Source organism: Nematostella vectensis, chromosome 7 (assembly GCF_932526225.1).
Source record: "Nematostella vectensis chromosome 7, jaNemVect1.1, whole genome shotgun sequence".
Classification (NCBI taxonomy): domain Eukaryota; kingdom Metazoa; phylum Cnidaria; class Anthozoa; order Actiniaria; family Edwardsiidae; genus Nematostella; species Nematostella vectensis.
In genome coordinates, this window is record NC_064040.1 from 6,065,809 (window position 1) to 6,090,810 (window position 25,002).

The 25,002-nt window shown below is 40.9% G+C and overlaps 3 protein-coding genes and 1 long non-coding RNA gene across 5 annotated transcripts; 2 read left to right on the forward strand and 2 right to left on the reverse strand.

Moving 5' to 3' along the window:
* Positions 1-135: 135 nt before the first annotated feature.
* On the forward strand, positions 136-6,370 carry LOC5520810 (zinc transporter ZIP9). The gene is made up of 8 exons (XM_048730495.1): positions 136-380; positions 2,078-2,186; positions 2,757-2,984; positions 3,386-3,457; positions 3,939-4,024; positions 4,205-4,246; positions 5,285-5,377; positions 5,682-6,370. Exons 1-8 carry the CDS (start codon positions 285-287, stop codon positions 5,904-5,906), a joined length of 951 nt encoding a protein of 316 aa, XP_048586452.1. The 5' UTR covers positions 136-284; the 3' UTR covers positions 5,907-6,370.
* A 3,711-nt stretch (positions 6,371-10,081) lies between these two features.
* On the forward strand, positions 10,082-11,250 carry LOC125568358. 2 transcript variants are annotated; one of them, XR_007312281.1, is made up of 3 exons: positions 10,085-10,736; positions 10,890-11,019; positions 11,131-11,250. It is a non-coding gene; the product is annotated as an uncharacterized LOC125568358 (long non-coding RNA). The 2 variants fall into 2 exon arrangements; XR_007312280.1 differs by having other exon boundaries at positions 10,082-11,019.
* Positions 11,251-11,926: 676 nt separating this feature from the next.
* LOC5520713 lies at positions 11,927-12,773 on the reverse strand. The gene has a single exon (XM_001640586.3). It carries the CDS (start codon positions 12,655-12,657, stop codon positions 11,947-11,949), a length of 711 nt encoding a protein of 236 aa, XP_001640636.2. The 5' UTR covers positions 12,658-12,773; the 3' UTR covers positions 11,927-11,946.
* Positions 12,774-16,191: 3,418 nt separating this feature from the next.
* LOC5520812 lies at positions 16,192-17,412 on the reverse strand. Its single transcript, XM_032365904.2, has one exon. It carries the CDS (start codon positions 17,253-17,255, stop codon positions 16,545-16,547), a length of 711 nt encoding a protein of 236 aa, XP_032221795.2. The 5' UTR covers positions 17,256-17,412; the 3' UTR covers positions 16,192-16,544.
* Positions 17,413-25,002: the final 7,590 nt, after the last annotated feature.

The following is a 25,002-nucleotide window of genomic DNA, read 5'->3' on the forward strand; positions in this document are numbered from 1 at the left end:
CATTTAGGGGAGGTCATTTTCTCTTAAGGTTAATGGTTTCAACTCTTAGCAGATCCATGGAAAGACCAGACACTAAATCTGTAAATTCGGCGCTGGGGTTGTACCCCACTGCGCATGCTCAAGTTATCCCGCTGGCCAAAACAGCTTTTGCGCCGGCTCTAGTGGACGTGTCTTCTTTACTCTACCGCCACTACCGCCATTCCAAATGCGGTTTTATTATGAATGTTTAGATATACTTTCTAGTCAATAACTCTCCTATCCACTGAAGAAGCAGTTGCCCCACCATGGACGATATCACCAGATTGTTTGGTCTGAGCTTATGCATGCTTGTTGGCTGTTATGTAGCGGGCGCTATTCCTTTAGCATTCGCCATGTCTGAGGTACGACAGCATTTAAATCCAAAGCGAGAATATATTCCAGTCAACTAACTTTTAACTTTATTCTGGTTTTATGTTGAGCTTCGTATAGTATTACTAAGGTACTCACACTTATTTTGAAAATGGCTTGCTGCGAAATTGCCGATCTTCTGTGTGATCGATCTTCGTTTTCGATTTTCTTCGCGTAGCGCATGATTTCTTGATTTTATTCTAGTAATCTGGATGAATATATTTTTTTTCTACCCCAAATGGGCTTCTAGCTATTACTGTTGGTTACAAATGATTAATTTGTTGTGAATAAAAACTTGTTCAGGTCAATTTAGAGGACGGCTTTGACTAATCCATTAATCACACGTTGTGTACTGTCAACTACCTTCAACTTCATGTTTTTACTTGTTGCGATCTCATAGCTCAAGTTGGATATCTAAACAGTTCTGATTTATTTCAACATCACATTCAATATGCTGTTTGTGATTTGGGAGCCATCACTCTTAGCACTTAGACAATACAGTATTAACCAGGAAAAAAGGGGGTACTTGGTTAATTTATAGATCCGACATGTCAATCACATGGCACGAATAGCCAATCACGAAAGAGATGATGCAATAACAACCATGTAGTCCAAATGTCCCAAAAAAAGTCTGCAATCAGTGGCAAAAAAGATTGGTTTGAGGTTTTTGTGTATCTGGACAAGCAAATAAGCATTTTCCGGTCAGCATAGAAAGTGCCTTTTTTCTTTGACTTGCCATTTTATCATAGAGTGGGGACTCAAATTGCAGAAAAAACATAAAATTTACTACAATGAAACAAAAAGCAAACAAACCACATATACAAGTGCAGTGTATGTCCTACCATTAAACTTGTGCTTGATTTTAACCTAGTTACTAGAATTACATATAAGAATGGGACTGTTGGTTGCATTTTTGCTTTAAATATTGACATTTGCCAATAAAACTTGTAGAAAACAGCGCATTTGGCATTCTCTTCCACTTTTACCCCAACTTAAATCACTAATGCAAATTGACAAAAATAGCTTTAAAAAAAACACATAGTACCTACAGAAGAGAGCACTGCTTTATCTTATCATTTCCAAGTTTTTGTCTTTTGAGCTGGATTCGTGCCGTTTCCATTCAACAACCAAACTTGTAGTTATCTATCTTCCCTACAAGATTTTCACCAAGCTTGGACAGCAAGACAAGTTTCTATCATGTTAGGTGACCGTGTTTTATTTCCCAAGTCAAAAAACCCCTATAAAAGTCTATATTTTAGATAAATCCGAGCAGGATTCACAGGCCGCATCCGACATGTTGTACAACCTGTGGGACATTTGGGTTGCACTTCACTGGTTTCTATTTGCTGCTTTCTGATTGGATATTTGTATGCACGTTGGATCCATAAATAGCATGAAGGGTCCAGCATATTTGGAGGGTTAGAATTTTTCTTTTTTTTTTCAATATTTTTTTAATTAAAAAAATTAGATTTTTTTCGATGAAGTAAACAATTTGTTTTTAGTTGCAATACAGCCTTCTGTATTTCTACACAGCCAACCAAGATAAAGAACACATCTTTATTCAAGTAACAATGTTAGCTAAAAATTGAGTCGATGGGCATTGAACCTCACTTAAATATGTGTTTATGTAAATGTGTTTTCAAGTAATATATGCACGCCTCAACCTACTATTTTGTGTTTACCTATACAGAAAAGGCTACGCATGGTAAGCGTGCTAGGGGCAGGATTGCTTGTTGGTACTGCACTGGCTGTCATTATTCCAGAAGGAGTTCATGCCCTTTATGCACAGCAAACAAATGGTAAAAGGAAAATAAGTAGGCATCTGTCTGGTTTCCCTTACTTAATAAACACTCACAATTTGGATCTAAAGTTGTATTCCGTGAGTGTGTTCCTATTGAGTTGTATTGGGCTGCCTTAGGGCCTTCTATGCCTTCGACTCTACCACATTGTAACTTCACTCTCTTATTCAGGACTACAGTTGTAATTACAGTTATTAGCTTCCCAAATTAATTCATTTATCTTATTTAAAAGGCTCAAACATATCTAAACATATCACTTTGTGCTATTGAAAGTGAGGTCTTTGATGTTGATCAGTGAAGGCCAAGACTGTGGGATAAAGTTGGATATAGTAGTATAGGCCTTACAAAAGGTCTTACATTTGGGGAAGGTCTTAATCAAGTCTTTAGATTATTACTGACAAAGTGTTTTATATCTCTAAGTTCATGCTGGTATTAGATTTTGACATTTTAGGTCTCATAGAAAGTCTTAAAAAGATCTTCAATTTGTTGGGATGTACAGCTGCTGGAACCTGATTTATATCTAAATCAATCTACTCATTCTGATCAGTCAATGTTTACTTTATTTGCCAGGTGAAGGTGCTCATAGTCACTCACATCGTCACCTCAACACGCTGGACATGAAAAGCCAAGCACCTGTAGAATCTTCACAGGAGATAGGACATGTGCATAAGCTAAAAGAACACATCTCTCAGGTTGAGCCGGACTTGTTTATTGGAATGGCACTATGCTTTGGCTTTGTCTTCATGCTGCTTGTTGATCATATCAGCGGTGGACACTCTCATGGTGGAGGCGGAGGAGGTAAGGAAGTAGTAACATACTCAGAGGGAACTCCTCAGACCCTCTAAAGGATCTAATCACTGGAACTTGTCAAGCCTACTTGGATACATGTCATGAAACACTCCTTAAAAGTTATTGGAGTGGCCTGCATTAGAAAATAGAATGATGGCGTATTGGGAACACATTTCAATTCATCTTGAGAGTATTTGCGGTCACTTCACTGTGAAACCGGCACTTTATTTTTTGGACAGTATAGAATTGAGGGCCATTTTTTTAATAGAATTTTTTGGTCTTTTGTTCCTCCCTGTCATGTTGATATCTGAGTACCTCCCTAGGAGGAAGGGTGAAATGGCAAATAGTCAGATAAGTGATCTTACTCTAGATGTCTGTTTTCATCATTCTGGATTGCTTTCTTATTCTAGATCCAGAGAATAACACAAGGCAAAGACGAAACAAGATGACAGCTACTATTGGCTTAGTTGTTCATGCAGCAGGTCTGATCCACTCGATATACTCTTTATTTTCCTTGGAAAGTGGGGGAAGGGGTGGTATAAAAATTGTCCTGCTCACAATCAATGTAAGGAAACCTGTTAAGGTAACACAATCAATGTAAGGTAACATGTTAAGGTAACACAATCAATGTAAGGTAACATGTTAAGGTAACACAACCAATGTAAGGTAACACGTTAAGGTAACACAATCAATGTAAGGAAACCTGTTAAGGTAACACAATCAATGTAAGGTAACATGTTAAGGTAACACAATCAATGTAAGGTAACATGTTAAGGTAACACAATCAATGTAAGGAAACATGTTGATCAATCTAAGCTTGGTATCCATTTAACTCAACCTGGAATTTTCTAACCTTATTTTTTTTAACAAAGTATGCACCCCATTAATTCTTTAGGAATTTCGTAAATTTCGAACCATTTTATCGGTAGTGATCTGTTAATTAATCGTCTGTCTCTTTTCAAGCTGATGGTATTGCTCTTGGGGCTGCTGTGTCAACATCTAAAACAGATGTAGAAATGATTATATTCCTTGCTATAATGCTTCATAAGGTAAGCAAAAATGTTTTGATACTGTATGGTAGACTGAAGCATTTTCTTCTGGTTGCCAAGTGTGATTCACCACAATTATGAGGCTACAAATTTAGTATCAGCATGCATCATACAGCTAAATATCCAACTGTCCAAATACTTAAAATACAGAAATAAATAATATTCTTCTTTTCTTTTTAGGCTCCTGCAGCCTTTGGCCTATCTACATTTTTATTACACGAGGTATGCATGACTATAGCTGAGGCCTGTTACTGAAATTCTCAATATTCTGCTTACTGTTGTCTGTCATTGTTTATTGTGCTTCTGTAGGGTCTTGATAGAAATAAGATATGACGCCATCTAGTCTTGTTTTCTTGTTAAAAAAATAAAATTGTTTACTTTGCTTCTGTAAGGTCTTGATAGAAATAGGATAAAACACCGTCTAGTCTTGTTTTCTTGGTATAATAACCATTGTTTCCTATGCTTCTGTAGGGTCTTGATAGAAATAGGATAAAACACCATCTTCTCTTGTTTTCTTGGTATAATAAAATTGTTTACTATGCTTCTGTAGGGTCTTGATAGAAATAGGATAAAACACTGTCTAGTCTTGTTTTCTTGGTATAATAACCATTGTTTACTGTGCTTCTCTAGGGTCTTGATAGAAATAGGATACAACGCCATCTATTTTTTTTTTCTTGTTATAATAATATTTTTTACTGTGCTTCTGTAGGGTCTTGATAGAAATAGGATACGACGCCATCTAGTGTTTTTTTTCTTGTTATAATAAAATTGTTTACTGTGCTTCTGAAGGGTCTTGATAGAAATAGGATACAACGCCATCTAGTTTTTTTTCTTGTTATAATAATATTATTTACTGTGCTTCTCTAGGGTCTTGATAGAAATAGGATACGACGCCATCTAGTGTTTTTTTTCTTGTTATAATAAAATTGTTTACTGTGCTTCTGAAGGGTCTTGATAGAAATAGGATACAACGTCATCTAGTTTTTTTTCTTGTTATAATAATATTGTTTACTGTGCTTCTCTAGGGTCTTGATAGAAATAGGATACAACGCCATCTAGTTTTTTTTCTTGTTATAATAATATTGTTTACTGTGCTTCTCTAGGGTCTTGATAGAAATAGGATACGACGTCATCTATTGTTTTTTCTTGTTATAATAAAATTGTTTACTGTGCTTCTCTAGGGTCTTGATAGAAATAGGATACAACGCCATCTAGTTTTTTTTTCTTGTTATAATAATATTGTTTACTGTGCTTCTCTAGGGTCTTGATAGGAATAGGATACGACGTCATCTAGTTGTATTTGCTGCTGCTGCTCCGATTATGGCTCTTGTGACCTTCTTTGGCCTAGGACAGGTATGGTTTGTTTCTCAATTTCCTTTAATTATTATGTTTCACATACCTTTTCACATATTTTTATGCATTTAAAATTTTTAACCTCACTTTTGTTATTTTCTATATAGCTTGTCTTTTTATGGACAGTTCCTAGTTTCATTATATTTTCTAATTTGTACAGTATGCACAATAAATAATCTCAAAGACATAACATCCAATATTTTGTCTTCCAAGGAAATTAACCCACTAATCCTGACACTTCTCACATCAAAACAGGATGGTGCTTTTGAATATCTAGAAAAGGTTTTTCTTTTCTTCATTCCAGAGTGGCAAAGAAGTATTTTCAAGTGTGAACGGAACAGGGTTTGCCATGCTGTTCTCAGCTGGCACATTTCTATATGTCGCCACAGTGCATGTGCTGCCAGAAATAGAGGGACACTCAGAAAACGGAGACACTGGCAGCTCTAATAAATCACAAAGAACTGATTTAATCCTTATGGTGTGTGGGATATGCGCACCTCTATTACTTTCTCAAACACACAGTCACTAGTATATGATATAAATTGTTATTGATTTTATCTCTTAAAGAGAAGATTTACAAGTGTTCATCCGCAAAACGTGGATGAATCTGTTTTGAGAAGTCTGTTGAACTGCCACAGGAGGGGTACTTGACGGTATGACAGGAGTTTTGAATGACAAAAAAAATCTTCGTTTGAAACTGAAACCATCAAAAATTTTATCTGATTCCTTTGTGTAACTACAAAGGTTTTACTCTTAGATTTGTGGTTATATCGTCACTGTAGATTGCAAGAAGTCAAATTGGAAAATTCATTTAAAATTCCCTAAAAATGTTTTTGCAGTTCACAGCTCCCTGTCACAAGAAGAGTACCCCTTCTGTAAAAATTGTTGTTGTTTTTTTGTCTGGAGAAGTGGCAACAATATTTGTAGCCAAAGCAGTTCAGCGTTTCCTCTTTATATTAACAACTGCAAATTGTTCTGACATGCTATAGCTAACGGAGACTATATCATTTGGGGGGAGTAGAGGTGTTGTGTTGGGGGAGGGGCTTTACATGGTTCCCTGTGCCCATGAGGAAGTGTGGGGTCTGGTAAGAGGTCCATGTTCGTGTAGGGGTACACTGGGTACCAGAGACTCCAGAATTCTCTCGTCTAGTGTACCCTGGGTACCAAAGGCTACGAGCTTCGCAGCGACAACGATTTAAGCGAAGCGAAAGAGCCTCTGGTACAACAGATAGCCAGCCTCACTATGGTGCTGGCGGCGCCTTAGATTACTTTACAAAGCCTACATGCCCGTACAAGTTTCGCACCAACTTGTGGATACAGCGAACTCCGCAAAAAAGGTATTTTATCAAAAATAATTTTAGTCGAGTCTGCAGGACAAAAATCACGAAGCGTGTTCTAGGTCAGTTCAATTTGTTTTCTGAAACAAAGGCTTAAAGGGAGAAGTTTTTAGAGCGTTTATCGAGCTGAGTGTTCCCTTGGATACAATAAAATCCTGTCTGTTATTTGTATAAACTGCGTTCGGCAACTAGAGAGGATAGCGAAGGCAAGCTTACTCGTCCACCGGGCATTACCGGGCAAGCTCACTCGTCCACCGGGCATTACCGGGCAAGCTCACTCGTCCACCGGGCATTACCGGGCAAGCTCACTCGTCCACCGGGCATTACCGGGCAAGCTTACTCGTCCACCGGGCATTACCGGGCAAGCTCACTCGTCCACCGGGCATTACCGGGCAAGCTTACTCGTCCACCGGGCATTATTGGCATTAAAGTCAAGGTTCACAGAAACACTAGAGGCAAAAAGGAGATAGCCTTCATTTCCAGGCCCTGGAAACGACTAAAAGATTCGCCGCTTACTCACTGATCATCGGCTTAGCTGGAATGATTTTGTTTGTATACGTTTTCGAGTTTCCCCAAGTAAAGCAACTTTGATTGACCAATCAACGCCGTAGTACAAATCTTGTATGAATACATTAGCACCATAGTGAGGCTGGCTATCTGTTGCACCAGATGTTCTTTCGCTTCCCTCAAAACTTTGTCGCCGCGAAGATTTGAGTCTCTGTCGCCCCATGACAGGTAATCCGGAATCCATGAAAAAATGAGATATGGGATCCGGAATCCATGAAAAAATGAGATATGGAATCCGGAATCCATGAAAAAATGAGATATGGAATCCGGAATCCATGCTGCTGGAATCCGGAATCCATGCTGCTGGAATCCGGAATCCACGAGAAAAAACCCACATGGAATCCGGAATCCACACACTAGGATCCGGAATCCAGAACCCTATTAGAGAACCTGTCATGGGGCGATCTCTGGTACCCAGGGTACGTCTAGTGAGGCTCAAGGTTTGGTGCGACGAGCAAAACGAGGCTGAGCGTTACTGGACGAGAGGAAAAATTAAGAGGCTCTGGTACCTGGTGTAGAATAAGGGGTACCTGGTGTAGAATAAGGGCTACTAAACACAAAAATCACGGTCAGGACTTCATGGGCTAGAGCTTGTCAACGTCATTTGACGCAAAATTTTATCTCCTCTTCACTTGAACATACCTTAGAGGCAATGCCCTGGGATATTCAATGCAATAAAGACTAGAAATTGTAGACATTGACATAAATAACTGAGTAAAAGGAATGCTTCCCAATGTTTATATTGTACATAGACTTGTAATGTCCAAGATAAACTTTTAAGATGTCAGTTCGCAGGCGTTTATTCAATGATTTTAGTGCAAGAAACATGCAGCCTAGAAACACAAGATGGCGGCCACGACTGGGGCGTCGCTTACAGTAGTTCTGTGCGTCAACCGTGAATATCTGCGAGCAGTCTACTCATTCAGGGCACGGGCTCTACTCATTCTGCGAGCAGTCTACTCATTCAGGACAGGGCTCTACTCATTCTGCGAGCAGTCTACTCATTCAGGACAGGGCTCTACTCATTCTGCGAGCAGTCTACTCATTCAGGACAGGGCTCTACTCATTCTGCGAGCAGTCTACTCATTCAGGGCAAGGGCACTAAGTGGGTTCGGTAATTACCCCTCACAGGATAAGCAGAACAATGTAAATTGCTATAATTTTAGAACCATGTAATAAACAATAGATTAAACTTGTATTCTTTCACATTTCACGTCTACTAGGTCAAACGGACAAAGCTTAATGGTTTATTTGTATTTAGCTCTTGATTTTTATTGCTTTGCTGTGCGCGGTGGCTTGTGTCGCTCGTATGCCTACAAGCAAGCCAGGAAATGCGGCCTTGCCCTGCTATCGATCCGGTTGACATCTTGAAAGATGATTGTGTGCATTTTCATATTCACTTGACGTCACCAGTTTCATAACGCTTCACCGTGTTCGCGTTGTGGGGGGGGGGGGGGGGGGGGGGGTGAAAATGAAACAAAACAAGATTTTAACTATTTCAAGACATTTGTAAGACAAGAGTTGGCCGAAGGTTTTCTACAAGCTCCGCACAGGGCGCCGCACAGCAGGCCTTTTTTACTTCTAAAAGAGTCCAGGGGGTCGTTTCTCAACAGTCCCGATAAACTCGGAAACCCGGAAAGTCACGCGGTAAGCCCCCGATAAGCTTTACGGGTGTTTCTCAAAACGCCCGCTATTTTCGGGCACTGAAAAAATCCCGGTAACTTACCAGGGATTACTTTTAATGTGAAAATTGGTACCCAAAACGATGTTTTTCCTTAATATTTTCAGCTAAATTTATAGATTAACTATTCATCTTGAATTAGCCAAGTTGAAATATCCAATTTGGTGCTTTTTTTTTCGAATAAATCTCGCCATTTTCAAGTTGTGTCGAGTTGTAGTGAGTTTTCGTCACTTGAGGAAACCATTCCACTGCCCGATAAGAAGTGAACCAATCACGGCTAACATCATTGTATGGGATTCCCTATCAGCCAATCGGGTTTCTTTTCTGTCAAATGATTAATGTTAATAATAACTTTATTCCAATAAATACCAATACAGGTATATTAGGATAATATACGAAGTAGGTTGGCTTATATGCCTATCCTCTATTCATAATATTTAATTACATAAAAAATTTCAAGACTAGCCTCGTAATGGCCATTTTTTTGTTAAAAGCGGGTATTCGTTACATGGCACCTGGGGAGAAATGGGACATAAAAGGGGGATAATGTTTGTGATACGGGTAGAGCTAGGTGGCAGGGGTGTGGGCGGGAGGGTAATTGTAGGGATAATGCTACGGTGAGTGGAATAGTGGAGTTGGACTATAAGAAGTGTACGGGATAGTGGTGCAGTTGTTCTTACCATGGCGTATAGGGTGAATGGGAAGCTTAAGGAGGTAGTGGGTAGGGAGGTATAGACCGGAAAATAAAAAGGCTGATAAGGGGTAAGGTGTACACTCTGGTGGAGAAAGAAGTGAGTTAAAATATAATGAAAACAACAAAAGTTCATAAACATGCACATAAATGTATAATAAATTAAGGTAAATAAGGAATCGAATATTTTATAGAGCTCTTTGAAAGGTTAAGCAGTCTCACGTGTGTTCTAGTACAGGGTTTATCATCAGGTGGTAAGACCAAGTACAAGTCACAAATGCGAAGGGGGAAATGGAAACTGGGAGCCGAGGGATGTTAGGGGTGGAGGAAGGATGGAGATACCTAGTAAGGAAAAAAGTTCGCATTTGAGATGTGTTTCAAAGTGAGTGGCTAGCCAATTCACCTTACCCTACACGTCAACGTAAGGATGCTATATGGAAGTCGATGGTTTAGTGTGTTCAAATCAAACCTTCCTTTGTTGGCCGTAGACACCGTGGATTTTCTCTACCTTCTTAGCTTGCTAGCTGTTTACTAAATTTAATGTCCTGGCCTTGGCTTCAAAGACTTTTAAGCTATCTTCAGCCTGGTAGGATTTCTTATATAGCTGGATGGTGCTATTGGAAGCCTGTTGTTGTATCCCTGTGTTATATGTTATGGTATCCCTGTGTAATAATTAACATAGACACCAGAGGAGGTACGAGTAGTATCCCAAGTACCTTTGCGCGGTCAGGTTCCTCGTAATGGCGGCTAGTTCTAGCCTGCTTGCAGGCGATTACCCGGTGTTTTTTCGCATTCGCTATGCGCTAAGTCGTGGTCGCCATTTTGTTTTTGGCCGCGCTAGCTTGGCGCGAGTGACAAAACGTGAGCGCTTTGCGCTTGTTCCAGCGCTCGCGCGGCCAGAACAAAACAAGATGACGGCCACGACTCGGCGCATAGCGAAATAGCGAAAACACCGATAAAACATAGCAAAAAAAAAAAAAAAGAACGGGTAAACGCCTGCAAGCAGGCTACGGCTAGTTCCGGCTGGTTTAACCTTGTGTTAGTAAACGCTTGCGTTATGAAGCGACCGTGACGCCACAAAAGGTAAGACCCCAGATTGTCGTGCTAACATTTCGTCAGCAGCTTATCGCTACCGCACCCATAAATTGCATAAACCTGTAATCTGTCTTAACTTATGGTTTTCTCAGGCTACTGGTACATCAGTCTATTCCTACTCCCTTTTTCTGTCATTTGTAGAATATACAACATAAACGTTGTCTACGCGTCGGAGCGCGAACTTTTTATTTGACATCGACATTCACACAAGGCACACGAGACATCTATAAGCGATAATTACCCCGATATTCCCCCGAGAACACCACCAGATGTAAGTGATCCATCATATATACTTCTTTTTTTGTTCATATATTTAGGATATATATCTATTGTTATTTAATAAATTTTAATTAATTTTATAACTAATAAATGTGAGTTCTAGCTCCCAAGCAAAAATGTCAAGAGGGACCAAAAAGGTCAAATGGTCAGACCAAATGAACAAGGACCTCCTAGAATGTAAGCGGAATGCTTTGGATTTGGTTGCGTCGGATAATGCTCCAAGAAAAAGGAATGGAAGAAGAAAAGGATACATTGAGGTAAAGGCCGAGTTATGGGAAGCAAAAGGCTACGCACATCTTGCTATCAAAAACCAGAACTTAAGGGATCAAGCAGCGAGGCTTGAGAAATTCGACGGTCATACTTCTGCAAGAAATATCGATGAAAACAGCTCTAACATTGATACTGACGAACCCCTTAGTTCTGGTAGCTCTCAAACATGTATTTTTGTGTTTTTTTTTTATCACGATTTTTTATAGTATAGCTCAATTTTGTAAATAATCAAATTCTAATCAATCAAGAAAAATCATTTATAAAAGAAATATTTAGTAATTCTAAAATTGTAAATTGAGTTGTTTAAGTAAGTTACAATAAAGTTATTATTATTAAATTAAAAATTTAAAAAAAATATTATTATTATTATTATTATTATTATTATTATTATTATTATTATTATTATTATTATTATTATTATTATTATTATTATTATTATAGTGATGATTTGTTAAGTATCTTTTAAGTAATTCGAATATAAATTTATGCATTTGTACGCTTTTAAGCAAACCTTCTTACGTCATCACTGCGAACCGACATTTACAAATATAGACTCTTGGAAGCGTATTGATCCGTGGCTAAAAGCGCACGAAACCTTCGGGACGGCGTCCTGGACAAAACTAACAAAACGGGCAATATTTTGTGTATTTCAAACTGAAGATGGCAACAAAAGCAACGCGCATGTGCAGCCAAGTAACACTACAAACACCGTCATCATCACCGCTAGCTCTCTCTTCATTCGTCGCACGTGCCAACTGTTCTTAAATATACTTGGTATGGCAGTGGAATTCACGTTTACTCGAGGGTATGGAATAGCGGGCACTTCAGCACCCAGGAAGGCGCATAGCGGCTCCCACCCGTCCTTGGGGTTGAACACAAGCAGTTGCTTCGCCGGGATGTTTGCCATGACGGCATCATTGTGCTTCTTGTAGTCAAGTTCATTCTCGACATACTTTATAAGGTTATGCCGAAAGCGACTGAATTTTCTACCACTTGGTGTTAGAAGCATACCTAGAATTATTAAAGGATTGTTAATCATAGACGAAAGAACTTCTAGAGTCTTCAGAAAACTTCTGCGCCAGGATTCCTCATCATCTCGAACTGACAAAATAACCTTGGCATCAGGAAAAGCTCTGAAGATCTCTTTGTAAAATAAACATGCCGGGACATCTGTTGTGGCATCGACATTTTCGTACATTTCTTCAAAGTTTGGCATCTGTCCTTCGAAAGCAGCAATATATTCATCACAGTGAAACTGAACTTGCTCTGGGCGGTCATGCACATTATAGCCAAGATGCCTCAAAGCACTCGCTAAAGACTTGGTGCCTGTTTTAGGCAGTCCAGCTCCTATGATCTTCATTTTAGAAAATATTTTAAGGGTTCAATCAGTCGCCGTCTCTACGAGTCGTGTAATCTAGTAAATACGCAACCTTGTAGATCGTCGACGGAAGTCAAGCCTGACTTCTCCAAAGGGACGCGATTTATTTCCGTTGGCCAATGGGAGCACCGACCCATTGTCAAATTGGTGATCGAGACTCCCTTGGAAGAAGTTAGGCATAACTTCCGTCGACGATCTAGAAGCGACAATTTGAGCTTGAAACTAGGGAAGTGGAAACTCGGGCGATCGTCTCCCGTAGTTGAAATCGTTGTGCGTTACGTATTTTTCGAGAACCCAGCGATTTCGTCAAGGTGATTGGAAATAAGTAACCAACCTTTACTTCTTTTCAGGGACGTAGCCAACGTTTTGAGCGGGGGGGGGGGGGGTGGCTGAGTGAGTTCGTTTTCCCATTTAGCGGACCATTTTCTCTTAGGCAGCTCGGCCTAGCTCGCAGTGCTACTCAATTTTCCTTTATTAGAGCGGACCTTCCAGTCGAGTGGGGGGGGGGGGGGGGGTCGTCCGAACCTCCCAAACCCCCTGGCTACGGGCCTGCTTTCTATAGTGGGATCGGAGTGATAGAGGGAATTCTAAATTTTACCGAACAGCGCTAAAGCGGCCCCAAATGCGCTCTAAATCGCTTAAACGTGTAAAAATAATAGACAACTACAAGTACTACATCACGTTGGATTGAATTTATAAAATTTTTATGGAAGAATACTAGCACAAAGTAACAACTCAATATGTTCTCTCTATTAACGGTCATTGAGCCGGTCGGTTCAAATTACTCATTGACAGAGCTTGGGCTACCTGTGATTTCACCAATCTATCGGCCATATTAGATTCGGTAAATACTCTAGTGTTGGTCTACCTGTGGAAATGGGCCAGCCTGGTCTTCGTCAGCTAGAGGCCATATTGGAATTACCCAGAAGACCCTGGTATCGAGGTTGGTAAGTACGAATCATCAAGACTGATGCGTGCTTTCGAGGGGTGGACGTCACATGCATCAGTCACGATAGTTTGAAATAGAACAATGCCAGCCTCGTTCCCATACTCAGGCGTCTTGTGAAAGCCCTCTGTTGTTACTCTCTCTGCGATAAGGCCGATAAGCTGTCACATGACGCCTGGCAAAACACTAAGACTTATCTTGCACAAAGACAAAAATTGCGAGTTTAACTTCTCGAATTTGAATGTTATTTATCAGGCGCCAAATTTTTCAAAATTCATTTTCGTAACACAGTATAAATTTAACAATCATTTTATATGAGGCGCCAAACGGTTCAAAATTTATTGTCGCACCATAGTATCAATTTACCAAACTGTCCGTGCAAGTATTAAATAATCCTTGCAAGTAAACAAGGGAGTATGCACAAATCTTTGCTACTAAAGAATCCGCTAGTTTACAAACCCATACACGTCACTCAAAATCCATGCAAGCATAAAAAAAATCCATGGGAGCATAAAAAAATCCATTCATACAAAATCCATTCAAGTTTTCAAAATCCATTCAAGTTTAAAAATCCATGCAATTATAAAAAATCTATTCAAGTTTATAGAATCCATGCAAGTATAAAAAATCAATTTAAGTTTACAGAATTCATTCAAGTTTACAAAATCAATGCAAGCATAAAAAAAATCCATTCAAGTATACAAAATCCATTCAAGCATACAAAATCCATGCATAAAAATACATGCAAGTAAAAACAATCCATGCAAAAGGCAACCTGCGCCCCTTGTACATCTTTCTGAGCTAGTCGCTCTTTTTGCGCATAGCCAAGCTAGTTTTGCTGATATTCGCGATGTTTGTCTTTGTGTTGTTAGTTTTTCAGTTTTCCTACATTTCGACAAGTGGCGTGGACATTGCATCTTCCCTTGGGTTATATTTCAATTAATATTAGTTCCAGTTAAACTGATCAGTCGAGTAAGGGGTGTGTCCGCCTAATTTCTAAAACGGCTCCCCCCCCCATGCTCTAACTGCTCTTAGGGTACGCCTAATTGGCTAAGAAAGATTTTTAATTTTCGGAATTTGTGTTTCAAAACTTCTCTTTTAGTAGAAACAAAGGCTATTCTCTTCGTTCATGTTCTCATCTTTCTTATCACTAGGACCAGTGAGGTAATACTCGCTAAATTCAATCGGTCTCCATTCTTCCCGAATTGGTGCAACTAGCGCATTTGTAATTCATAAGATATTACTATCTAAGTTATCCTGTTCTGACATGCACTCTAGCTTAGTAAGGTGGGTTGCTGCTTTCCTATTAGAAAGGTCGCAGTCTGTCCAAATAGGCACGTTTAAATCTCAACCTAGAAAGCTTAATGGGGGCATCCCACAAGGCACAAAATTAGCGCCTATATTATTTGCTGTAATGGTGAACGAGCTTGTCGACAAATGGAGCTTGAGGGCAAAGTTTGTCGACGACCTTACAGTAATGGAAGTTATTCCCAGGAATTCACCATCAATAATGAGGTATATTGTGTCGGATATTCAAGAATTTGCCAGTAATAACAACATGCAACTTAATCCAACGAAATGCAAGGAGATGCGTGTAAGCTTTCTTCACTACAATAGCTGCGAGCTTCAACCCATTGCCACCGGTGGCACCTATATTGAGGAAGTGACATCATTTAAGCTACTCGGCGTGTACATTTCCAACGATCTGACATGGGCTGCTCACTGCGAGTACGTAGTGAAGAAAGCTAACAGGCGCCTTTACGCAATAAGGCAACTCAAGAAGAGTCGTGTCCCACAAGGGGACCTTGTTAGCATTTACTGCTGTCTCGTGCGCTCTATCCTGGAGTACGCATGCGTAGTCTTTGCCAACCTTCCAAAATATTTATCGCAAGATCTGGAGCGGATCCAGAGGCGCGCTTTGGCTATCATATTCCCATTTATCCCCTATGCGGACGCGCTGGCCAAGGCTGGTATTCCCACCCTTGAGGAGCGCAGGAAAATAGCATGCAGTAAGTTTATCCGTAAGGTCACTCCTGACAATCCACTCCATCTCCTAATACACAAACGCATAATTAACCAGTCCTCGCACTACAACTTAAGACCTAAAGATCATGTCACTCTAGCAACCAAAACCGACAGGTTCGGAAATTTTGTTAGCGTAAAGTTTGCAACCTCAGGCTTGGAGTGAATTATCAATATATCATATGTAAATTATATGTTAACTATATATTTATATGTATGCGTAATTGACCGTCACTGTAATTCAGTCCATGGACTGCGAAAGTGAAAAATAAACTAATTATTATTATTATTATTATTATTTGTTAACAATAATGTGCCGGAAAACGTTATAAGCTTCATGGTCGGTGGAAATCCGATACGGCCAAAGATTTATATTGTCGTGCTCTAACATTTTGTCAGCAGCTTATCGCTACCGCACCCATAAATTGCATAAACCTGTAATTTTTCTTAACTTACGCTTTTCTCAGGCTTTTGTCTTCTTAACTACTGGTACACCAGTCTATTCCTACTCCCTTTTTCTGTCGTTTGTAGAATATACAACATAAACGTTTTCTACGCGTCGGAGCGCGAACTTTTTATTTGACATCGACATTCATACAAGGCACACGAACACGAGACATCTATAAGCGATAATTACCCCGATATTCCCCCGAGAACACCACCAGATGTAAATTATGCCATCATATATACTTCTAGTGATGATTTGTTAAGTATCTTAAGAATTCGAATATACATTTATGCATTTATACGCTTTTTAGCAAACCTTCTTACGTAATCACTGCGAATCGACATTTACAAATAAAGACTTTTGCAAGGGTATTGATCCGTGGCTAAAAGCGCACGAAACCTTCGGGACGGCGTCCTGGACAAAACTAACAAAACGGGCAATACTTTGTTTATTTCAAACTGAAGATGGCAACGAGAGCAACGCGCATGTGCAGCCAAGTAACACTACAAACACCGCCATCATCACCGCTAGCTCTCTCTTCATTCGTCGCACGTGCCAACTGTTCTTAAATATACTTGGTATGGCAGTTGAATTCACGTTTACTCGAGGGTATGGAATAGCGGGCACTTCAGCACCCAGGAAGGCGCATAGCGGCTCCCACCCGTCCTTGGGGTTGAACACAAGCAGTTGCTTCGCCGGGATGTTTGCCATGACGTCACCATTGTGCTTCGTGTAGTCAATTTCATTCTTGAGGTAATTCATAATGAAACGCAGAATGCGACTGTATTTTCTTCCAGTTGGTGTTAAAGTCCTGCATACAATTAATAAGGGATTGTTGGTCATAGATGAAACAACGCCGACAGTCTTCAGTAAACTTCTGCGCCAGGACTCCTCATCATCTCGAACTGACAAAATAACCTTGGCATCAGGAAAAGCTTTGAAGATCTCTTTGTAAAATATACTTGCCGGTAAATCTGTTGTGGCATCGACATTTGCGTACATTTCTTCAAAGTTTGGCATCTGTCCTTCGAAAGCAGCAATATATTCATCACAGTGAAACTGTATTTGCTCTGGATGGTCATGCACATTATAGCCAAGATGCATCAAAGCACTCGCTAAAGACTTGGTGCCTGTTTTAGGCAGTCCAGCTCCTATGATCTTCATTTTAGAAAATATTTTAAGGGTTCAATCAGTCGCCGTCTCTACGAGTCGTGTAATCTAGTAAATACGCAACCTTGTAGATCGTCGACGGAAGTCAAGCCTGACTTCTCCAAAGGGACGCGATTTGTTTCCGTTGGCCAATAAGAGCACCGACCCATTGTCAAATTGGTGATCGAGACTCCCTTGGGAGAAGTCGGGCATCACTTCCATCGACGATCTAGAAGGGACGCGTCTACCTGGATGTTGTTGGAGTCAATTCAAGCGACAATTTGAGCTTGAAAACTCGGGAAGTGGTTAATATTATGAGCTAATGAGTATTATGAGTAATGTGAAATTTATCGGGCGATCGTCTCCCGTAGTTGAAATCGTTGTGCGTTGCGTATTTTTCGAGAACCCAGGGATTTAGTGAAGGTGATTGGAAATAAGAAACCAACCTTTACTTCTTTCCAGGCACGTAGCCAGCATTTTGAGCGGGGTTTGGGGGGGGGGGGGGGGGGTGAGTTCGTTTTCTCATTTAGCGGACCATTTTCTCTTAGGCAGCCCGGCTCTACGAGTCAACACTCTGTCGTCTGAGCACACCAGCCCAACGATTACTGCTACCAGGGGCGAGATCATTTCCAGGTAATCAGCAGTGGTCTTATTAAGTGGGTACTTCTCCCTGTGATCCACAGACTCCACAGACCCGACACTAAGTAACTCCGCGCTCAGCTGCAAACTGTCCGGAACAGAGCTTGTCCGTCGGACACGGGCCAGGCTCATACTTGAGTCGGACTCTGTTATGCCTGTGTACTCGAATTTGTAGGCGAACTTCCAGCAGAAGGGGGTGAATGTGACGTCCTTGACGTTAGGAAGGACCACCTGTAGCTGCTGCGCTAGGTCGGGGTGCAGAAAGCGCTCAAGTTGCAGGAGCAGCAAGACTTCTGGGTCGGGTGGGGAGCCGCCAATGAGATTGTCGCTATCAGTAAGTGGGCTTTTCTCGAAGTCCTTTTTGTACCAGCTCAGTAACTCCGGGAGAACTACCTGAAGATGGAGAAAGAAAGAAAGAAAGAAAGAACCGATGGGTCTTCTTTTTTGTGCAGGAGACAGACATTTTCCTACTCATGATCATCTCTTTGATTTTTCGCAAGCTCCAGAAGAAAAAGCCGAAGCATAATATTCTGTGCTGTTTTCATTTGCGTGATTTTCATGCAGCACAAAAGTTTCGCTTTTACAGTAACTCAAGTTTATTACTATCCACTCACCATTTATTTTCATCTTCCCGACTAAACTAAATTTTCCTAGCCTCAACATTACAAGTACCCGTTTGAGTACTGTTTACCGGGACCGTGGTTCAGTCTTGTTTTCTTTAAAGCAAAGTTCGAAAATTGCGTAATTTGACCTTTTGTAGCAGATAGTCTCATGTTCACAGCTCTGTTTAGCAGCAGAGCACGTTAAAGCAACCAGACTTACCCGACGAAAATGCTGTTCTGAATAAACTGTAATGCCTAAATACTGTTTCAACTCGAATTAAAAGGTATCATGTAAGTACCCCCCCGGATTTGAATAAGGAACTGAGCGAATAAGGAAACAGACGAAAAAGGAACTGCGAATAAGGAACAAACTTCACGCTGGTCACAAAATAGACTCGTGCAACTTTACCGCCCTTTCAAAACATCTCCTAGACCAACAATGGAAGCGGAACGAACACAAGCAAAAAAAAATATTGTCGCTAGGAGTTGAAGTAATTGATAAACCTATTGAACGAGGCCCCATTCCAGGAAATAAAGAAGTATTACATAGTCATAAGATAAGAAAACGGCGGGGTATGGGCATAGGACTTCCATGTGGACACGGCACGACTTCGCTACGGCAATTGAAATGGCAAACAAACTAGCAGCTACTAGCTAAAAAACGTGCCACAATGCACCCAAGATAAGGGAAGCCAAAGGAACGAGCCTAGAAGCAATGTGTTTTTATAATTTCCCCGTCTTGTAGGAAAGGCGGTGCTGAAAGCAGGATGGAGGTCTGACCTCAGCGCGAGCTAAAGAGGAACTGATCCTGGTCATGTCATGAGATATCTTATATACTCGCACTAGTGAGGCCGATGAGAATAGTGTATTTTTACACATTCTCGTTCCCAGAGCTCCTCCGCTGTTGTGTGTCGGCGGGAAGCTCTGGGAACGAGAATGATTTATACAGAGTAAGAAACACAATTCGTGGCGGGCTTCAAACTCGCTCTACTGACATTCTATTGGCAAAATTGAAATAAAGGAAGACTCAAACACAATATTACATGGGCTAATGTTTTATTTTTTACGATAAAATATTTTTTTGCTAACACAAATTCCCCATACATTCCTTTAAAAACCACTGACAGTAGCCTTGGGCTGCCTGTGATTATCCCGCCGTACCCTGGGACCGCGGTGATCCTAGATACCGCACCAACTGGTCATTTTATATATCTTGTTAAAATAATGATGCGGGAAAGGCAAGTGACCCTAGTGACCCACCCCCTGCTCCGGCCCTGCGCTTGGCTATCTGTACCTCATTCTCTTGGTGAGGAAGACAGCAAAAAAAGAAAAACCGCTGAAAAAGAAGCGTTTAAGATACAAGAAAGGCAGTGCAAAAAGAAATCAGGAAGACCCCACTTCCCCAGAAGTCCCCTCAAACAGTACGGGCAACACTAGCAGTCGCCCGGCTTCACTCGACCTCCCTTCCAGCCATATTTTAACCAACGCGATTATTCTCAACAGCAATCCAGCTCTCGTGGCTCCTGCCGATATTGTGGTACCCCCACACATTGGTGGAGGGACTGCGCCCGGGGGGGGGGGGGGGGGGGGTGGTTGGGGTTCTCTCAAAAAAGTAGATGGGGGTGATCGTCCTATCTATTAAGATCAAATTTTGGGCAACAGCTATCTCTTAGGTGTTTAAGGATTTTTCCGATTGTGCTATCTCTTAGCGTTAAACATTCCTTCGACCGCACCCAGTTTGTTATGTCTTAGTTAAGCGATCTGTTACGCAAATCAGTTTTATTTTCCCTCTTCCAATAATAAGTTCCATGCACAGCATCTTTATGAATTTGAGAAACAGGTGGTTTCTTCTCTCGTTCTTGTGGGTAGACTTAAATCGTGCGTCGTTTTTGGGGCAAATATGGAACACCTTGGATTTTATTTATTTGCAATACGCCTGTTTACCTGCCGAATGATAAGCCGGCAATTGATCATTCTTCCTTCCTCGACAAAGCTCTCTTGGATCTTATTGCCACGTTGGTTCAGTTATTTTAATAAACCTTAAAAGGTTTCTTCTCCCTCTTTAGTTGTGAATCCCCCTGCTGTCTCCGTCAACTCGGAGAATAAGCGCCGACTTATATTGGACTCGAGACATGTCAATAAGTTTATTCCTAAGTTTAAGTTAGAGGATAGTAACGTTTTCCTTAATTACTTTACACATGTCCAGTTTCATGTTCAAATTTGTTATGAAGTCAGGCTATCATCATGTCTCTAAAATTGCCCCGGATTTTATCAAGTTTCTCGGTTTTCAGTAGCCCTCGAACAATTCTCCTTTTTTCTCCTTAGTTTTTAAAGAAAACATCAACAAAGAGTGATCAAAATGGATTATCAAACGCTTTTTGCTCCTTTTTTTCGTTTCATGCCCGATTTCTGAAGTCTGTAGGTTGGACACTCTGCTTTCTGTAAGTCTAAAATTTCTACTTTTGTTACTCCTCACAAAGTTGCCTCTGTCACGGGCAAAATTATTTCTTTTGACCCTGGTGTGGGGAATATCGTTTTCCTCAGTCCTTCGTTCAATTTCATGTTGAGCGAAGAATGTCAATTGCTGCTGAGCGAAGAATGTCAATTGCTGCTGAGCGAAGAATGTCAATTGCTGCTGAGCGAAGAATGTCAATTGCTGCTGAGCGAAGAATGTCAATTTCTGTTGAGAGAAGGATTTCAATCGCTGTTGAGAGAAGACTGTCAATCGCAACCTGCGCTCCCTGTGCATCTTTAAAGTTTAGTCGCTCGTTTTGCGCATAGCCAAGCTAGTTTCGCTGATATTCGCGATGTTTGTCTTTATCTTGTTGCTTTTTCAGGTTTTCTACGTTTCGACGAAGTTAGTCGCCTCAAGTTGCGTGACATTACACCTTCCACGATCAATCGGCTGAGGGATGTGCCCGCCTAATTTCTATGACGCCCCCCCTCCCCCTGCCCATGCTCTATGCTCTCCGGGTATACCCAATTGGCTAAGAGGGATTTTTCATCATCGGAATTTGTTTTCCAAAACCTATAAACAAAGGCTGTTCCCTAGAGCCAGGGAGTTAATACTCGCTAAATTCCGAGCTATTGGACCAGGTTCAATCAGTCTCCTTTCTTCCCGAATCGGTGCAGCTAGCGCATTTTGTTAACAATAATGTGCCCGAAAAGCGTTAAGTTTCATGGTCGGTGGAAATCCGATGCAGTCAAAGATTTATATTGTCGTGCTTAACTTTAAACTTGCTTTCCTCAGGCTTTTGTCTTCTTGACTACAGGTACACGCGTCTATTCCTAAACCCTTTTTCTGTCGTTTGTAGAATCATAAACGTTTTCTACGCGTCGGAGCGCAGCGACAGAGCGCTGAACTTTTTATTTGATATCGACATTCACACAAGAAACCCGAGACATCTATAAGCGATAATTACCCCGATATTCCCCCGAGAACGCCAGCAGATCAGTAGCGAATCTACGGGGAAGGGGGGGGGGGGGGGGGGGGGGGGGGGGGGGGTTAGGGGGTCTTTTTATATTGTTTTCATTGTATCTTTTCATTCCAAAATCGTTACGAAGGTAAAATAATGACGTCAACCCCCCCTTGACAAAAAGCTAGATCCGCCACTGCAGATGTAAGTAATGCCCTCATATATACTTCTAGTGATGATTTGTTAAGTATCTTAAGTATCTCGAATAGAAACAAAAAGCCCAAACTGTCGTGATCTTGTACTAGAACAATAAATACACCAAAAACTGGAAATCGACTCTGCAGAGTCGAATTCCAATTTTTGGTGTATTAAGTAATTCGAATATACATTTATGCCTTTGTACGCTTTTTAGCAAACCTTCTTACGTAATCACTGCGGATCGACATTTACAAATAAAGACCCTTGGAAGCGTATTGATCCGTGGCTAAAAGCGCACGAAACCTTCGGGACGGCGTCCTGGATACTAGCAAAACAATATTTTGTGTATTTCAAACTGAAGATGGCAACAAAAGCAACGCGCATGTGCAGCCAAGTAACACTACAAACACCGCCATCATCACCGCTAGCTCTTTCTTCATTCGTCGTACGTGCCAACTGTTCTTAATTATACGTGGCATATCTGAAGAATTCACGTTTTCTCGAGGGTATGGAATAGCGGGCACTTCAGCACCCAGGAAGGCGCATAGCGGCTCCCACCCGTCCTTGGGGTTGAACACAAGCAGTTGCTTCGCCGGGATGTTTGCCAAGACGTCATCATTGTGCTTCGTGTAGTCAAGCTCATTATTGAGGTACATTTTAAGGTTATGCCCAAGGCGACTGTATTTTCTACCACTTGGTGTTAGAATCATGCCTAGAATTATGAAAGGATTTTTAAAAAAAGAAGAAGTAAAGTTGTTAGTCTTCATTAAACTTCTGCGCCAGGATTCCTCATCATCTCGAACTGACAAAATAACCTTGGCATATGGAAAAGCTCTGAAGACCTCTTTGTAAAAAAAACATGCCGGGGCATCTGTTGTGGCATCGACATTTGCGTACATTTCTTCAAAGTTTGGCATCTGTCCTTCGAAAGCAGCAATATATTCATCGCAGTGGAACTGTGCTTGCTCTTGGTGGTCATGCACATTATAGCCAAGATGCCTCAAAGCACTCGCTAAAGACTTGGTGCCTGTTTTAGACAGTCCAGCTCCTATGATCTTCATTTAGAAAAGACTTTGAGAGATCTACCAGTCGCCGTGTCTATGAGTCGTGTAATCTAGTAACGTCTTAATAGGAATAATTACGACTTATCGGCTCATAAGTGCATTCGAGCAGTCTCGTACCCAGACACCGCGCAATGCATGACGGTCAGGATGCGGTTTCGGGGTTGGAATTCGCTTGACGTCTGGCAGAACTCAGGAAATATCTTGCAAGTTTTTCAAATGTCTTGCAAGCAGCGTTTTTATGACCGCTTTTTAATTTTTTTGCGCACAAGTCCAAGGGCCTACCTACACACACTCGTTGTAAACCATTTAGTTTTATTTTCGGTGGTTCGTGTTCAATTAGACGATATTTTCGTTTCGTAAAACGCAAGACGGCGGACGACACTAGTGAGCTCGATACATCATTTCATGAAATGAATTTGGATGGTCTGAGTGTTCTGGCACTCATTTGAACTCCTACTGCTCTGGTTGGGTTGTATTTATCACAAATATACACTTTCAGATATATAATTCGAGCACATAGTGTCTTTATGTTCCCTAGAAGAAGCACAGGTAGCCCAGGCAATGGTTTCGAAGCTTGTTCGTAGCTTGGAATCGGCTGTTATTCTTAGAGGTAAAACGAGTGGATAGAAGTCTCGATTTTTTGTGAAACATTACCAATAAAATTGCCTTACAACTTAGAACATGCCTTGTTGTTGTCATATTTATGTGGAATATACGATTTTGGGGGGTTTTCGTAACGGAATATATGACTTCTCTCCCCCTACTAAGGAAAGAAATTTATTATTTGTGGGAGGGGGGGGGGGTGGGTTGGTGCCAAAAGTGCATATGACCTATACGGACGCTCATAACAAGCAACTGAGCGCCTAACATATAAGGACGTTACGAATACGAGACCGTGGGAGACAAGGGGGACCACAGTGCCCAATTTATTTCTGTGGGAGGGGAGGATGGATGACAAAAGTTCACATGACCAATACGGACGCTCATAATAAGCAACTGAGCGCCTGACATAAAGGGAAGTTACGAATACGAGTCCGTGTGGGAAACCTGACCTGCCGATCCAATTACGTGACGTCATCAATCACGTGGCCTGGTAGAAAAACGCTAATATCTCCAAGGTATTTGGTTATATGAAAAAATGCGGGGTGGTACGCAATGACATGTGAGGTCAAGCTTGTTGTAGACATGTCACTTTTATGTAAATTAGGAAACTTAACATCAGGAAAAAACAAGTTAAAAAAATTATTCATCGCTTTATTTTTTCTAGATAGAGAAAATTCCCAGGAGTGTAATGGTACCAAAAATTTTTTTTTTTCGATAAATCCTGGTTGAGTTATGGGCTTTTTTTTGATTTCACAAAAACTCATTTTTCTCGATAAATATTTATGACAGCGAAAATCCGAAATTACCCCCGTACTCCTGAGACTCTAACGCATGGAATGCAAAAACACCTAAAGCAATCCGATAAATTCCAGAGGAGTTATTAATTTTTGAATATGATGCAATACTAATTTTTGAATATGATGCAATACATCACGTGTTTTTATTTGACCACAGGTAGTCCAGGCAATGGTTGCTTGTCGTAGCTCGGAATTCGGCTGTTCTGAGATCGGTCGAGTAAAGCGGTTTTTTTTTGTAAAAAGGTGGCCAATAAAATTGACTTAGAACTTAGAACATGCCATGTTGTTGTCAAATTCACGTGTAATAAACGATTGGGGGGGGGGGGGGGGGTTTCTCAACGGAATTTATGACTTCTCTCTCCCTACTAAAGAAGTAGTCTTTAGTAGGGAGAGGGAAGTCATAAATTCCGTTGAGAAAACCCCCCCAAATCGTTTATTACACG

Excerpts from the sequence above, each read along its gene's own strand:
- LOC5520713 (XM_001640586.3), bottom strand. The coding sequence starts at position 12,657 with ATGAAGATCATAGGAGCTGGACTGCCTAAAACAGGCACCAAGTCTTTA.
- LOC5520810 (XM_048730495.1), top strand. The coding sequence starts at position 285 with ATGGACGATATCACCAGATTGTTTGGTCTGAGCTTATGCATGCTTGTT. Across the intron at positions 3,458-3,938 it reads CTTAGTTGTTCATGCAGCAG|CTGATGGTATTGCTCTTGGG; the intron begins GTCTGATCCACT and ends TCTCTTTTCAAG. Across the intron at positions 4,247-5,284 it reads CTACATTTTTATTACACGAG|GGTCTTGATAGGAATAGGAT; the intron begins GTATGCATGACT and ends GTGCTTCTCTAG.
- LOC5520812 (XM_032365904.2), bottom strand. The coding sequence starts at position 17,255 with ATGAAGATCATAGGAGCTGGACTGCCTAAAACAGGCACCAAGTCTTTA.